Here is a 14,407-nt window from a genome sequence, read left to right on the forward strand (position 1 = left end):
ACTCTACATATATGAGTGAAATCATATGGTTTGCCTTTGTCTGACTGATTTATTTCGCTTAGCATAATACCCTCTAGTTACATCCACGTCATTGCAAATGACAAGATTTCATTTTTTTTTGATGGCTGTGTAATATTCCATTGTGTATATATCCCACATCTTCTTTATCCAGTCATCTGTCGATGGACATCCGGGCTCTTTCCATAGTTTGGCTATTGTGGACATTGCTGCTATAAACATTGGGGTGCATGTACCCCTTTGAATCACTGTTTGTATCCTTTGGATAAATACCTAGTTATTTTATTTCATTTTTTGAGAGAAAGAGAGCAAGAGAGTGTAAGCAGGGGAGGCACATAGGAAGAAAGAGGGAATCCCAAGCAGGCTCTGTGCTCAGTGGGGGCTCGATCTCATGACCCTGAGATCATGACCTGAGCTGAAATCAAGAGTTGGACGCTTAACCAACTGAGCCACCCAGGCACCTCAAGATTTTATTTTATTTTATTTTATTTTTTTATTTATTTATTTGACAGAGACACAGCGAAAGAGGGAACACAAGCAGGGGGAGTGGGAGAGGGAGAAGCAGGCTTCCCACCGAGCAGGGAGCCCGATGTGGGGCTCGATCCCAGGACCCTGGGATCATGACCTGAGCCGAAGGCAGGCGCCCAACGACTGAGCCACCCAGGCGCCCCAAGATTTTATTTTTAACTAATCCTTATTCCCTAAGGTGAGGCTCAAACTCATGACCCTGAGGCAAGAGTCACATGCTCCACTGACTGAGCCCACCAGGGACCCCTGGTTTTGATTTCTAAATAATATGTTGATTTTCAAAATTGAATCATAAAAAAATTGGGTTTAAAAAATTTTACTTGGAGAGGAAATCATAACGTAGTAATATTTATTTGTTTCATCCTGTACTCCAGAGCCCAAGGGATGACTTGGCTGAAAATGTCAAATTTCAAGTTTTGCTAGAGGTCAAGACACCAGCTATTTTTTCCCTCTTGCCCAATTGCTTATTTGTACAAAATACATGGTGAAAGAAGGGGTATGGTTTTCTCAAGACTTTGAGGTAACACCAAAGCTAATGGTGATGATAATATCTGCAAAGCTGGGTTCTTAAAATTTTGTTGTCAGCTGTCTACTGGGCACTTGTCATGCGCTGGGCACTGTGCTGAGTGTTTTTGGGTCGTTATCTTGTTTGGGTGTCTCGCTGAGGATCATACAGCCAATGAGGGACAGAGATGGGACCTGAAGTTGAGCTCATCACCTGTTCTCTTAACCTCCGGGTCTCCTGTCTCTTCAACATGAACAAGCTGCGTGGGGAAGATGCATTATTGGAATGCCCATCGTCAGCACTCGGCCACACTGGCTTCGGTAATCAGGAGCATCAGAATCAGAAGGATGTGCCTTTGTCCCAAGCACTGACCAACAGCCTTGCTGAGTGACCTCAGAGAAGACATCACGCCTCCACCAAAGGAACCAGGAAGCCTCTGGAAAATAGCTCAGGAGACCTCAGAGCACCCGCCTTGCAATGTGAGCCCCGAACACTTTCTGCCTCACATCGCGGCCATATGGTGTTGGCTTGGTCCTGACTTGATACTAATTATCTATCACTGCCTAACAAATCACATTAAAATTTAGCCACTTAAAACAACCAGAATTTATTAGCTCTGTCTCTGAGTCAGAAATTCAGGAGTAGTTTGGCTGGGTGGTTGTTGCATGAGGTCTCTGATTTAAATTTAGCTTAAATTCTTATTTAGGTATGGCAAGGCCAACAGATAAGGAAGCAATTGTCATTGAAAAGATAGTTTGTTAATCACAGATCCCAGACAAGCAGAAGGACAGAGTGGAGTTGGCCTTTTGGGAGCTGGAACCAGGGACCTAAAAAATCTCCTTCCTTCCCTCCCTCCCCCCTTCCCTCTCTCTCTCTCTCTCTCTCTCACACACACACACACACACACACACACACACACACGAGTCACTTTTCTCTGTGCATGGCTCCACTCTCAGCTATAACCAACCCCAGTCTGCTCTGAATTCACATCCTTGCAGCCTCTTGAACAGAAAAGAAAATCCTGGCCTCTGACGGAGCCCTGGCCCCTGGCCAGCTGCTTTCTAGGATGGGTCAGGGAAGGACCCTGATGGACCCAGCTCCGTTCTCACACTCCCCCAAGCCCTGGGCCTGGGTCACAGGGGTCCGGAGGACAAGACCCGCTAGCAGCAGAGGGTGGTGGGGGCTGGGGGTGTGCAGGAAAAGAAGCACGGGGACATTGCCAGCCTGCAGCTGGGCGGCCATCCCAGTGTGCGTGCTGAAGTCGGAGTTGCCCTATTTTGGAAATAACGGGAAAAAATCAACTGCTCCAAACTCTCAAAATGGTGACTTTCCACAGATGTGGCCTCACTAGTAGGTCTATTCCAAGACAAGCGTACTGAGCCTGAATCTTCAAGAAGCCACCTTCTCCTTGTTGACACACCCTCAAGCCAGAATCCAGTCTTGCTGACAAGGCAGATGATGGGTGAGCCAAACGGCTTCATTTTATTTTCTCCCCTGGGCGCTGCTCTTAAGAACAAGGCTCGTGAAAGTAAGTCGAAGAGGCAGCAAGCAAAGCTCATGCCCCCAGGATCCTGGGCTAGTTTCCTGATCTTGTGGGCAATCCCATCTAGAGATAAAAAGGCTTCCCCATCACCCTGCCCGAAGTCCTCCAACGGGAAGATTCGAGCTCAAGTGTCGTTTCGTTGCCAAAAACACCTCCCAAACACTCAGCATTTCGCGGGGAGGGAGGGTAAATGTTTCTGTAGCTTAGCTCTGACCTGTTTGTTTTCTCATCTGTAAAGTGGAGGCTTTAAGACCTGCCAAGTGTCTGGCTATAGGAGGTGCTTGGTAAAACAATGGGGCACTTTGTGACCAGCGGGATGACAGGAGAAGAAATAGGCCTGTAGAGGATTGGCCGCTTGTCCCTGGCTGCGGCATGGGGTAAGGGTCCCAGGGTCCCAGACCAGGGCAGGGAGAGTCCTCAGGCACCCACAGGGCCGGGTAGGGAAGAGGCATGGGGTGGGGTGGTTGTGGTGGAAGGAAGCCCAAGTCAGAGTCATCTGGGAACCCTAACAGAGCTGGGAGAAAGTGGTGGAGGCAGGATGCAGGGTGGGATGGAACCAAAGGCAGTGTTGTTGGGGGGGCGGGTGAGACCCACAAGCTGAGACCTGAACCCAAGACCCTGAAGCGGCCTCGAAATGTACCCCTGAGGTCTGGGGTCACTCTCTGCACCCTCATCCCCACCCTCCCAGAGCTGCCTTAGGTGAACCAACATCGGCCCCCTTGATGCCACCCCATCTGAGTCAATGGCAGCTCCTTGAGGACCGGGAGCCCTGGGAGAACTGGAGTTTTTACTCTGTAACCAGCGGGGAGCAAGCCCAGTCAGCAGTCCCTGAATGTTCCAGTCTTCAAATGGGAACTAGCCCCACTTCTGCCCCTGACGGGCTGGAAGCCCAACCTTTCTCTTAGGGTTCCTGTCCCCCCATATAATTAGAGGGGTCATCAGAGTTACCAAGCCCCTGCAGGTAACTGCAGTCACCCTATGCCAGGATATAAAAAAATCGTGGCCCAAGCCTCCTATAGCAGAGTCATTCCAAGCATAGGCTGTGGGGCCGGAGAGCCTGAGTTCAAATCCTGCCGTGGTCTCTTAACCAGCTGTCTGTCCTTGAGCGGGTTACTTCACCTCTCTAGGCCTCAGTGTCCTCTCTGTAAAATGGGGATATTAGTAGCATCTACTAGGCAGGTTCTCCTGTGAAGACTAAATGAGTTAATATATGAGAAGTGCTTGGGACATTGCTTGGAGAAAGCTCAACCTTGGGGGGATCACTTGTCACCTCTCTAGCTGGAGGGGCTCCCAGCCTCTCCCCAGCTGCCCAAACAGGGGCCCTGCCACTCCCCAGGGTCCCTCCTCCTGGCTGCAGGGAGCCTCTTCCATCCACCTCCTTGGGGCCACAGAGCTGCACAATCGAAATGCCCAGCCCAGTTACCCCACAGAAGATGGAAGCTGTTGGTCACAGGAAGCTTTCAAAAGAGCAACTTTCCTCCTGCTGCCTTGGGACCCACAGGATGCCCGACGGTCCCCCAGGCCTGTTCTGTGGCCTCCTTATGGCCGCTGTCCTGTCTGCCTGCGCCGTGAACGACCGCGGCCCAAGGGTTCTGCGCTCCCTACCACAAGCCACTGGCTGGGGCTGCCTGCCCCCCTCACACCAGGCAGGGTTGCGAGTTGAACATGCTCTGGGGGAGGCTAAGAGGACACGGGGCACTGAGGAGGCGCACAGGCCTCAGCCCTGCCCTACAGGCGCCCTGGGCAGGCTCATGTTGCAAGCAGGACCACAGACTCTGCCCCCAAGCCAACGGGAGCTTCAGGGTCCCACCCCTGTCCTCTCGGGGACCGATGGGCCCTTCCTGGTACATTCCACCCAAAGAGGCCCGCTGTCCTCTAGAAACCCAAACTGCCAACCGGCCCCCCAAACCCAAAGCACACAAGACTCCCCGCACGAGGCTCTGCTTGAAGTCCATTGAGCACGGGCTCCTCTGAGGGGCAGCCAGGCCTCCAGCCTGGGAATGTCATACCCGCCTTCCTCAGTGAACCCCTCTCCGGGCCTCAGTTTCCCCATCTGTAGGGTGAGGGTATTGAGTTCCACGATTCCCACAGCCTCCTGAGCACTGGGGCTACTCTTCCTCCATGTCCTCTTCCACGTCATCTTCCTGCTCAAGGTGGAGCCTGCGGTGGCTCCCCAGTGCGCTGCGATCAACTCCTAGTCCTCCCTGTGGCCAGCAAGTCCTCTACGGGGCAGGCCAGTGTCCCTGCCCACTCCCCCAGGCGCCTCAACTAGCCTCTGGCACCTGCCGACTCCTGGGTCACTCCTGCTCCCTGCACTGGCCTCCTGCTCTCCCCTCTGGCCCCCAACTCTCTCCCACGTCTCGCCGGGGACCACCCCTGAGAAGCCTGGGAGTCCCTCGGACTGGGTTTGAACTCTGCCTCTCCTGTTTGAGCCGTGTGGCCTTGGACAAGTCGACTTACTGCCTCACTCTTCTGAGTTTGGGTTTCCTCCCTTGAGGGGGTTAGATGAGATAACTAAGTCCCCACACAGGGCCAGCACGGTGGCGGGGGGTCGGGGCACCAGGCCTGTGAATTCAGGCAGGCCTCTGATGGAAGACGCCAGTCAGACCGACTGGGCTGATGGGCGCCAGCTCGCTGCCAAAGCAGTCCGCCCTTGCTGGTGTTGGCACATGGATTCTGACAGGTAAAGCGGATTCAGCCACCTCACCCGGGGACAGGGGGACAGAAAGGAACCAGATCTGATCTCTGACCTCACAGGAGGGTGGTTTGAGGGGAGACAACTGGGCAGGCCAGGATGCCCCCCGAGTGGAGCCAGCGGTGGTGGGCAGTGAGCGGGTCGGGAGTGCTGGCAGGGATCGCAGGGACCAAGGCAGGGAGGGGCAGCAGGTGAAGTGGGCAGGGCGAGGCGGGGGGAATGTTCTGGAGGGTGGAGAGTTCTTACGAGCGAAGGCCTGGCAGGCTCGTCAGGCTGTGGACTTTGTCCGCAGGGCAGCAAGGAGTGCCTGGCAGGACTGTGCTAGGAATGCCTGGCAGTCTGGAACTGTCCGACTCCACCTTGCTCCATGAGCTCATAGGAGGTGCAGGCCAGCTGGGGGAGCCAAGCAGGAGGCGGCCACAGCTTTTCAGGATGGACAGATGGGCTAGGATGGGCAGGTGGCAGGACACTCCCACCGGCGGCTGACAGAGGCTCTCCGGAGCTGAGGGGGATCGTGCATCCTCCTTCCGTCCCCAAGCAGCCGGGCCACCAGGAGCTCCAGGCTTGCCTTCAGCCACACACCTGCTGGGCCCTGCTGGCCACCTGCCGCACCAACCTGGGGGTGACCCCTGGTACCACCGGAGAATGAGCCACACTGATGCTCGTGCGAAACCCCCGAGGGTATGCGTCACTTACTAGGGTCCATGTGTGCATAGCCTCTGACCGTGCGCCCACACTGGGGCTCTCTCAGATGTCAGCGACTGTTCGCCACATTCATGGCTGCCCTTCTCTCAGACTGACGGGGTTCCCCAGGTGGCGGCCATCACACCTGCCCCCGGTGAGGGCACCTCCCTCCTGCAGAAGTCCTCTGGGGTGGATCCTCAAGGCTTAGGGTCTCATCTTCCTGTCTGGATCTGGAACTGCTCTGTCTCCTGGCAGATAATTCTCCAGGCGCCTAATTCTGTTCCAGGGCCCGGACGCCCAGCCCGACCCTCGTCCTCCCCGAGACAGCCTGGGAAGGGGCAGGGGGTCCCCTGTGCCCTCCAGCCCCTCAGGGACCACAGCACAGCTTTCCTCTTTTGGTGTTTATTGGTTCTAAAGGCCAGGCTTTCTCCCAGGGGAGGCTGAAGGGGCTCATATCTTTTGGGCTCCAAGGACAGGGCGGTTCATGTGCTCGGGGGAGGCCAGGTAGGCCTTGAGCTTGGGCCGGGCTCTGAGGCGCGCCACATAGGCCAAGAGCAGGGGGTGGGAGTCCAAGCAGCCAGGGGCCAGGACCTGGTGATTCAGCAACAGGTCCAGCAGGTTGTAGTCGGCGAAGGAGATCTGCAAGACAGAGGTCAGAAGAGGGCTTGAGCAGGGTCAGAAGAGGAGGGGCCGCAGGGAGCCAGGACCCTGGCTGCTCCAGCGAACCTGCCATGGCTCCCCTCTGGGCCTCAGTGTGCCCTTCTGAGAAATGGATCTACCACGGGCCGGACCCAGCACTCACCTGGTCGCCCACAAGGAAGGCCTGGCCCTCCTGGTTCTGGATCAGCAGGGTCTCAAAAGGCTTCAGGTGCCCCGGCAGCTCCTGAAAATACTTGGCCTTGCCCTCCTCCTGCAAAGGGCAGTGATCCAGTGGCAGCCCCCAGCATGCTTGGCCTGGGTGAGCTCCCGGGCCCCAGCCCTGAGTGCTTACGTAGCTCCGGTAGATGAGCCGGCTGCAGTGCCTACGGACGTCCTCCACGCCATCGTTCACCATGTCCACCAGCGCCGCCTCCCGCTGGTCTTTGCCGTAGAGCCCTGGGTCAGCAGCCAGGCAGTGGATCAGGTTCAGGGCTCAGGATGGGGTGCCCAGGTCCCTCGATTGGGAGGGCCCGCTCTGCCCAGCCCTGCCGCTCCCATCTCCAAAAACCCAGGGGGCTCAGTTGGTTGGGTGACCGACTCTTGATTTCAGCTTGGGCCGTGATCTGGGGGTCCTGGGATCGGGCCCTGAATAGGGCTCTGAGCTCAGTGTGGCGTCTACTTCTCCCTCCTCCTCCCTCTCTGCCCCTCCCACCGCTTGCAAGCACCAACTTGCTCTATATAGCTCTCGCGCTCTCTCAAATAAATAAATAAAATCTTAAATAAAAAAAAAAAAAAAGCCCAAGGGGACATGCCCAGCTGAGGACCATGCCCCTTCGCGGTCACATCCTAAGTCCCGTTCTGAGACTCAGGAATTCCCTGCCCAAATGGCCCCAAGCTCCCTCCCCCAGATCTGTCCCCCTGCAAGGGCGAACCAAGCCTCTGGTGCGCGTGCCCTGGGCCGGAGGGACAGCTGTTTGTGGTGCCCGGACAGCACTGGGCTGTGGGGACTGGTGGGTCCATGTGCAGCGCAGGAGAGCACAGGGGCAGGACGAGGTGGCAAGCCGTGGTCAGAGGCCTTCGTCCTCCCGCCCTGGGTCCCACAGAGGTCAGGGCAGGCTTGGCCTGGCTGCCACCAAGACTCCTCTGTCCCCTTCCCTGATTGCCAGATCCTGCTGGGACCCAGAGCTGGTCTAGACCCCCCAAAGTTAGCCAAAAAAGAGACAGCTACCTCTCTCAGCCATGTGCCTGCCACCATTATAACAAGGCCACAGGCTTGCTCACTGCGAGCATGGGTTTTCTGGATTCAAGAGAGGCCAAAACAGGAAAAAATGGGCAGGAGGCCTACTGTGAAGCCCCTGGACACACCTTAAGTGGCCTCTAGCCTACACCAGCACATATGTGGGGGCTGGCGGCCTCCTCGGAGTTGTCCTCTGGGAAACGGGCACCGTGAATGCATCTGGCACCATCTGGCTGGCAGAGCCCTCCTAACCCAGGCCCTGCCCCTTCTTTTAGGGTCATCTGGCCTGTCCTCCATGCGGGAGGACTTCTGGTTCTCAGGACATCCACGTGGGACCCATCGGGTACTCTGCAGGACTGGACTGCCCATGACCTCAGAACTCACCAAAGGTGCGGCCCAGGTGTCGCAGGATGGCATTGGACTGGTACAGGGTGAGGTCTCCGTCCTGGAACTTGGGGAGCTGCCCATACAGCTGGGGGGGGCGTGGCATGGATCAGTAAGACACGCTGAGCTCAGCTGCCCCCCACCCTGGTTTTGCCCCATGAAGGCCCAGCACCTGTCCCCTGCCAGGGCGCAGTCACTCACACAGGAGGCCTTGAGCGGGCCCTGCAGCCAGCTCTCCTTGGTCACCACCTCCTCCTTCCAGCTCTGGCCCTGGTCAGCCAGCAGCATGCGCATGGCCTCGCAGCGCCCTGGGGGAGGGGAGAACCGGGTGGTGGGATGTGTGCAGAGACCCCAGCCTCACAGCGCCCTGGGGAGGGGGTCAGGAGTGTGGGGACCGGACAGAAGCTTCAGAGCCTGCTGAAGAGATAAGCCACGGAGGAACAGTGGAGACCATGGAGAGGGAGACAGGCGGAGACCCCAGCCCATGGTGCCGCAGGATGCGGACAGTGAAGCCAGCCAGGACACCGAGAGGATGCGGCCCTGGGAAAGCCGGACCTGGCCCCGCCCCGCCCTCCCGGCCCCGCCCCACGACCCGAGACGCCTCGTCCAGCCTCCGGCCTCGGCGGGACCCCAGGAAGCAGCCTGGGCGGGCGGCCTGGCTCCGCCTGTGCCCTTCGCCCTCCTGAAGGAGCAGGGCCCGCACCTCGGGTGGGGAAGTAGAGGATGGTGTAGGGCGGCACTAGGAGAGACAAACAGACAGGGCGTGAGAGAGGATCCCCCCACGGAGCTGCACCGAGAAGGGGATGGCTCAGCCTGGGTCCTGCCCCCCGCCCCCAGCGTGGTCCAGACCCTACTCACTAGGTCGCGGTGACGTGGAAGAGCAAGCAGCAGGAAGTGGCGGCGAGCCCAGTGGTCTTATATTTATGGTCTGTTCCACACACACCCCCCTTCTCGCCCCACCCAGGAATGCACCGAGTCCCTGAGCGGAGCTTGGCCCTGGGCAAGGCTGGGTGTGGCGGGGGCAGGGCCGGACAGGCTCACCTGCACCTCCGCGCCGTGTACCCTGCCTGAAGGGTACTGACTTCAGCATCACACAGCAACTACCAGCATCCAGGCCACACCCAAACCCACAGAACTGCTCAGGGCCCCCAGACGGCCGGGTCTGAGTCCCCATCTAGCTGCTGGGTCCCCAGCACCAGCACACAGTAGGTGCTCATTAAATGCTTCTTGCATGAATGAGTGCAATTTCGATAGGCATATCCATTTACACCTCCTCTCTCCGGAATAATAATTACGGCAAACCCTTAGGGACTGAGGACTGTGTCGAGGACTTTACAGAGATTACCACCCGAGGACTTGGTATTGTTCTGATCCTCATTTTACAGAGGAGGAACTGAAGCCCAGAGAGGTTAAGTGACTTGCTCAAGGTCACACAGCTAGGCAACAGGACTTAGAGCCAGGGTTGGCCAGCTTCAGGGGCCTCACTTTTAACCCTCAGTCTTTCTTCTGCAAAGGCTTGTTATCTCCAAACCATGTTTTGTCTGAGTCTAAGTGCTAACGCACTCTTCAAATACCAACTGGACCTGGGGATATGGGTGGATGGAAAGACAGACAGACTGAAATGGGCAGGACCTCCTGGGCCTGAGGGGGGCTGTGTTCTTCCAGGCAGAGCCCAGTGCCTGCCTCCCTGCGGGGCCCTTGATGGCACCCCCAGCCCACTTCTGGCTGCCCCTTCCTGGGTGGGGGCAGGGGTTGAGGGGTGTCTCAGTGGGGGTGGTGGTCATCCCCGGGAACTGGAGCCTGACTGAACCAGACGTCTCTCAGCCAGTTTTTCCTGTCAGAGCCACCAGGAGAGAGGAAGGTATCTTTCCCTGGGGCAGTACCCACCTAAAGCCTGGGGGGAAAACCCAAAAGTGCCTAGTCAGGAGCATCCCTTAGCCTCATTTGAGCCCACAGCTGCCTGGGGCTGGGAGGGGTGGGGGAGGTGGGGCCAGGGCTGGGTTCTATCCCTGACTCACAGCTGGAGGAACATCTGCCCGGCACTTAGCAGCTTACAAAGAGCTTTCATGGAAATGGTCTCATTTCATCTCCACCACATCCTGAGAGGGAGGGAGCCTTGTTCGCATTATACTGATGAGGACACCAAGGTTCACAGAGGTTCATTCACCTGCTCTGGCCTGGAACATTCATGCCCTCCCTTTGCACACAAGCATCAAAGGCCTGGGAGACCCCTTCCTGCCTAGTGGGCCAGCCTCCTGCCAGCTCACACCCTCCAGCCATCACACCCAGGCTGTCTCCCAGCTCAGCTCGGCACTATTCGGTGGTGTTCCAGGGGGCTGCTTTTACCCACAGTCCTCTGGCTCCCCAGGCAAGTCAGTGGACTAGCTCCGTGGCCTAGCTCCGTGGCCACCCCGGGGCTTCCTCGGCTGGGGTCCAAAAGCACAGTTTTCCCAGCCCAGTGGGCCAGGAACCTCCCTGTGCCCATCCCCGCACCTCCAGTCCACGTGTATATCAGCACCTGTCTTTGGCAGTTTTTAAAAATATAAACAAACCGCTTTGTTGCTACTTAGATTTCACCCTTATAAAGTGTACATTCAGTGGTTTTAGTATATACAGTGTTGTGCAACCATCACCACTAAGTAGTCCCAGCACATTTTCATCACCCCCCAAAAAACACCCTGTACCCATGGGCAGTCACTCCTCATGCCCCTCCTCCCAACCCCACTAATCTAGTTTGTTGCTATGGATTTGCCTATGCTGGGTATTTCATATAACTGGAATCATACACTCTGTAGCCTTTTGGATCTGGCTGCTTTCACTTTGCAGAATGTTTTTGGGTTCATGTATGTCATAGTGTGTAACAGTGCCTCATTCCTGGGGTGCCTGTGTGGCTCAGTTGCTTAAGCGTCTGCCTTCGGCTCAGGTCATGATCCCGGGGTCCTGGGATCGAGCCCCACATCAGGCTCCTGGCTCAGTGGGGAGCCTGCTTGTCCCTCTCCCTCTGCCTCTCCCCCTGCTCATGCTCTGTGTGTGTGTGTATCTCTGTGTCTCAAATGAATAAATAAAAATCTTTAAAAAAAATAGTGCATCATTCCTGTCTACAGCTGGGTAATATTGCATGACATGAGCATACACATTTTGTCTACCCATTCCTTCAATGATGGACATTTGGGTTGTTTCACTTTTGGGCTTTTATGAGTCAGGCTGCTATGAACATTTGTGTGCAAATTTTTGCAGGAATTTATGCTTTCAATTCCCTTGGGTACATACCCAGGGGTGGACTTGCTAGATCACATGGTAGCTCATTTTGAGGAACTGCCAAACTGTTTCCCAAAGTGGCCGTACCATTTTGTAAACCCAACAGCAGCCTGCGAAGGCCCCAACTTCTCCACGTCTTTACCAACACTGCTACTGTCTTTTTCATTTTAGTTATCCTGGTGAGTGTGAAATAGTATCTCTACATGGTTCTGTGTGCCAAGCCTGGGGTGACTTGTGGGGAACAGGGTGGAGAAGGAGCCATCTTCTTTGCCATCAGGAGAATCACAGCTCAGGGCTGCCTGGCTGGCTCAGTCGGTGGAGCATGCAACTCTTGATCTCGGGGTTGTGAGTTCAAGTCCCAAGTTGGGTGTGGAGCCTACTTAAATAATAATTTTTTTTTTATAAAAAGAAGAATCGCAGCTCAGACTGGAAGAGATAGACACAAGGTTTCATTCACACACTGACTAGTATGTATCAGGCTATGAGTGGGCTAGGCATCATGGCAAACACCACAATAGGTAAGATATGGTCTCCATTCTAATTGACTCTTTCAATGAAGAATATAAAGCCTTCATGAGCAGTCCATCCACCCAGCCATCTATCTACCTCCATCCATCTCTCTGTCTGTCCATCTATATACCCATCTATCCAATCGTCCACCCATCCAACAACCAAACGTTTGACCAGCAGTCCATCAGAACATCTACCTACTTATCTCTCCATCCATCCAGCTACCCATTTACCCACCCAGCCATCCTCCACCTGTCTATCCATCCATCTACCAACTATTTAACAACTAGCCTATCAAATCATCTACCCATCCTTCCATCCAGTCAGCTGCCTATCTGTCCGTCCATCCATCCATCCATCCATCCATCCATCCATCCATCCACCCATCCATCCATGTCTGTCAACCACTGATCCACGTGGACATGCTAGGCACTGGAGCTGAAGCTCCAGCTTGGCTAAGTTGGATTGGGCAAGTCAAGGGCATCAAAATGAATACCCTAGTATGTCGTTAATTGAATACAAGTGAGGAAGGATTTCCAAGCCGGACTTTTTCCACCTAGATACAAAGGCTTTGCTTCTTGATGGAAAACACTTTTATCCACTATACTCTGACCAGTTTATGCCCCCACTACTTTGGCTTATACTTTGGGGCACACATTTCTCCCACTTCCCACCTTCTTAGATGGTCATTTGGACACAGGCTCATTCGTCACACGTGGCATCCACCATTTTTTGAGCCCTTCCTATGTGCCAGGAACCTGCTAGGTCTTTTACTTAATTTTCACAAAGGTACCAGGAGGCCTAGGTCAACCGCCATTTTCCAGATAAGGAAACTGGGGCTCAGAGAGGTGAAATACCTTGCTGAGGGCCACACAGTTAGCACACAGGGAAATCCCGGCCTGTAGGCCTTCTATAAGATCTTGCAGAAAATGCTAGAATTCCTGCGTCTGAAGGATGTTTGCAATGCTGCCTGGGATGTAGTACCCTTCTGGCCTCCAGGAGGAGGCGAAACCCTGAGGGCAGACAGGAAGGTTGCAGGCTGGGGAAGGCTGAACCTTCAAGTGATCAACTTGAGTGGTCACAAGGAGCCCTTCCCACCCTTGACCACTTGGCCGGCGTCCGCTCACTTCTGAATCCTGACCCTTCCTCAGATCCTCAGCCATGCTCAGGGCTGGAGGCTGCTCCCTCTGCCTGCTGGCCACCCTTCCCTTCAGGTGGTCACTCCCACCATCTCTCTGGTCTTGGCTCCCACGCCACATCCTCAGCCCCTGTCACAGCAACGTCTCATTCTCTTCCCCCTCAACAGCCTGTTCTCCATAGTCATTCTGGGCTTGCTGAATGTGCATCCCCCACTGGCTGGAAGGTTCCAGGAGGCAGGGACTGGTTCCCAACACCCGGGAAGGCACATAGTAGGTACTCCATGACGCTTGTTGAAGATACAGCCCCTCTGAAATTTTCTCTGGCCTCTTGCCACCCATACCCTCTCCAGGGGCTACTGACTTCTGCCTCCCTCCTGAGGGCCTCTACCTAACATACCCTGCTGGATGCCAGTTCCTGGAACAGTCCACATTCACAGTTGATCCCTGCTGGGGTTCCAGCGCTCATCCAAGGCTGAGCACGGGTTAAACCTTAGTAGGCAATGCCTAAAAGGCTGCCCCATCCTCTCTTCTCCTCCATGAAGCCCCCCTGTTGTCTGGGCCAGTGCTCCCAAGCACCTGGAGACTGTCTGTGGCCCTTTCCTGAGTTCGATGTGCCTGGGAGCAGGACCCTCAGGACAGACCCAGTCTGTATAGCCCCTGAGGCTCAGTCCCAGCTGGCCTCAGATGTTTGCAAAAGGAATACATGAATGGGTGGCCGCTCGTGTGGCTGAGCAAGGCCAGAGCCACCAGCTCGGGTGGCAGGTGTCTGGCGGGATCTGTTTCCCTCAGACAAAGGCTGGCGCAGGGAGCAGGTGAATAAATCATGAGGGGCCTGGAGCAGAGCTGGGGCAGGACAACTGACCTCATTGTGGGAGGCGAAGACCAGGCAGCTGGGCAGGAAGAGGGCTGGGGGCATAACAAAGGGGCACAAGAGGCCAGTGGGGGCTGTCTGGCCCAGCCCCACATTTCACCCTGAGGAGCAAGAGGTTGGAGGTCAGCAGAAGGTAGGTGGGAGGTGCTGGTAGAAGGTGGGGGGGTTCAGAGCTGCCCTGGGGCTCTGGGTGGGGAGAAGGGGGCATGTCTGGGGGCAGGCTCGAGTTGGAGGGGGGCTGTCTTTCCAGAACCCAGGAGTCATCCTGGGAGGGGGGATGGTGGGGAGAATAGGAAGAGCAAGGGTGGACAGACAGAAAGACGGACAGACCAATGTGAGAGAGATTCTCATGCCACCGAGGGAGGGAAGGACAGAGATGGGCATGTGCGGTCAGAG

General features: G+C 55.8%; 1 protein-coding gene across 1 annotated transcript; it reads right to left on the bottom strand.

The window, feature by feature from the left end:
• Positions 1–6,359: 6,359 nt before the first annotated feature.
• LOC102736804 (glutathione S-transferase P-like) lies at positions 6,360–9,269 on the bottom strand. The gene is made up of 7 exons (XM_031039465.2): positions 9,092–9,269; positions 8,937–8,972; positions 8,435–8,541; positions 8,234–8,321; positions 6,965–7,068; positions 6,776–6,883; positions 6,360–6,612 (listed from the first exon to the last, which is right to left on the bottom strand). Coding segments are annotated over exons 1-7 (633 nt in total). The 5' UTR covers positions 9,093–9,269; the 3' UTR covers positions 6,360–6,423.
• Between the last annotated feature and the right edge of the window lie 5,138 nt (positions 9,270–14,407).

The sequence above is a fragment of the Leptonychotes weddellii genome, chromosome 11 (genome assembly GCF_054177405.1).
Source record: "Leptonychotes weddellii isolate Sample4059 chromosome 11, ASM5417740v2, whole genome shotgun sequence".
Taxonomy (NCBI): Eukaryota; Metazoa; Chordata; class Mammalia; order Carnivora; family Phocidae; genus Leptonychotes; species Leptonychotes weddellii.

Bases quoted from the DNA above. Each gene is read 5' to 3' on its own strand.
- LOC102736804 (XM_031039465.2), bottom strand. The intron at 6,884-6,964 runs GTAAGCACTCAG...TGCCCTTTGCAG, and splicing joins GGCTCATCTACCGGAGCTAC to GAGGAGGGCAAGGCCAAGTA. The intron at 6,613-6,775 runs GTGAGTGCTGGG...TCTGTCTTGCAG, and splicing joins CCTTCCTTGTGGGCGACCAG to ATCTCCTTCGCCGACTACAA.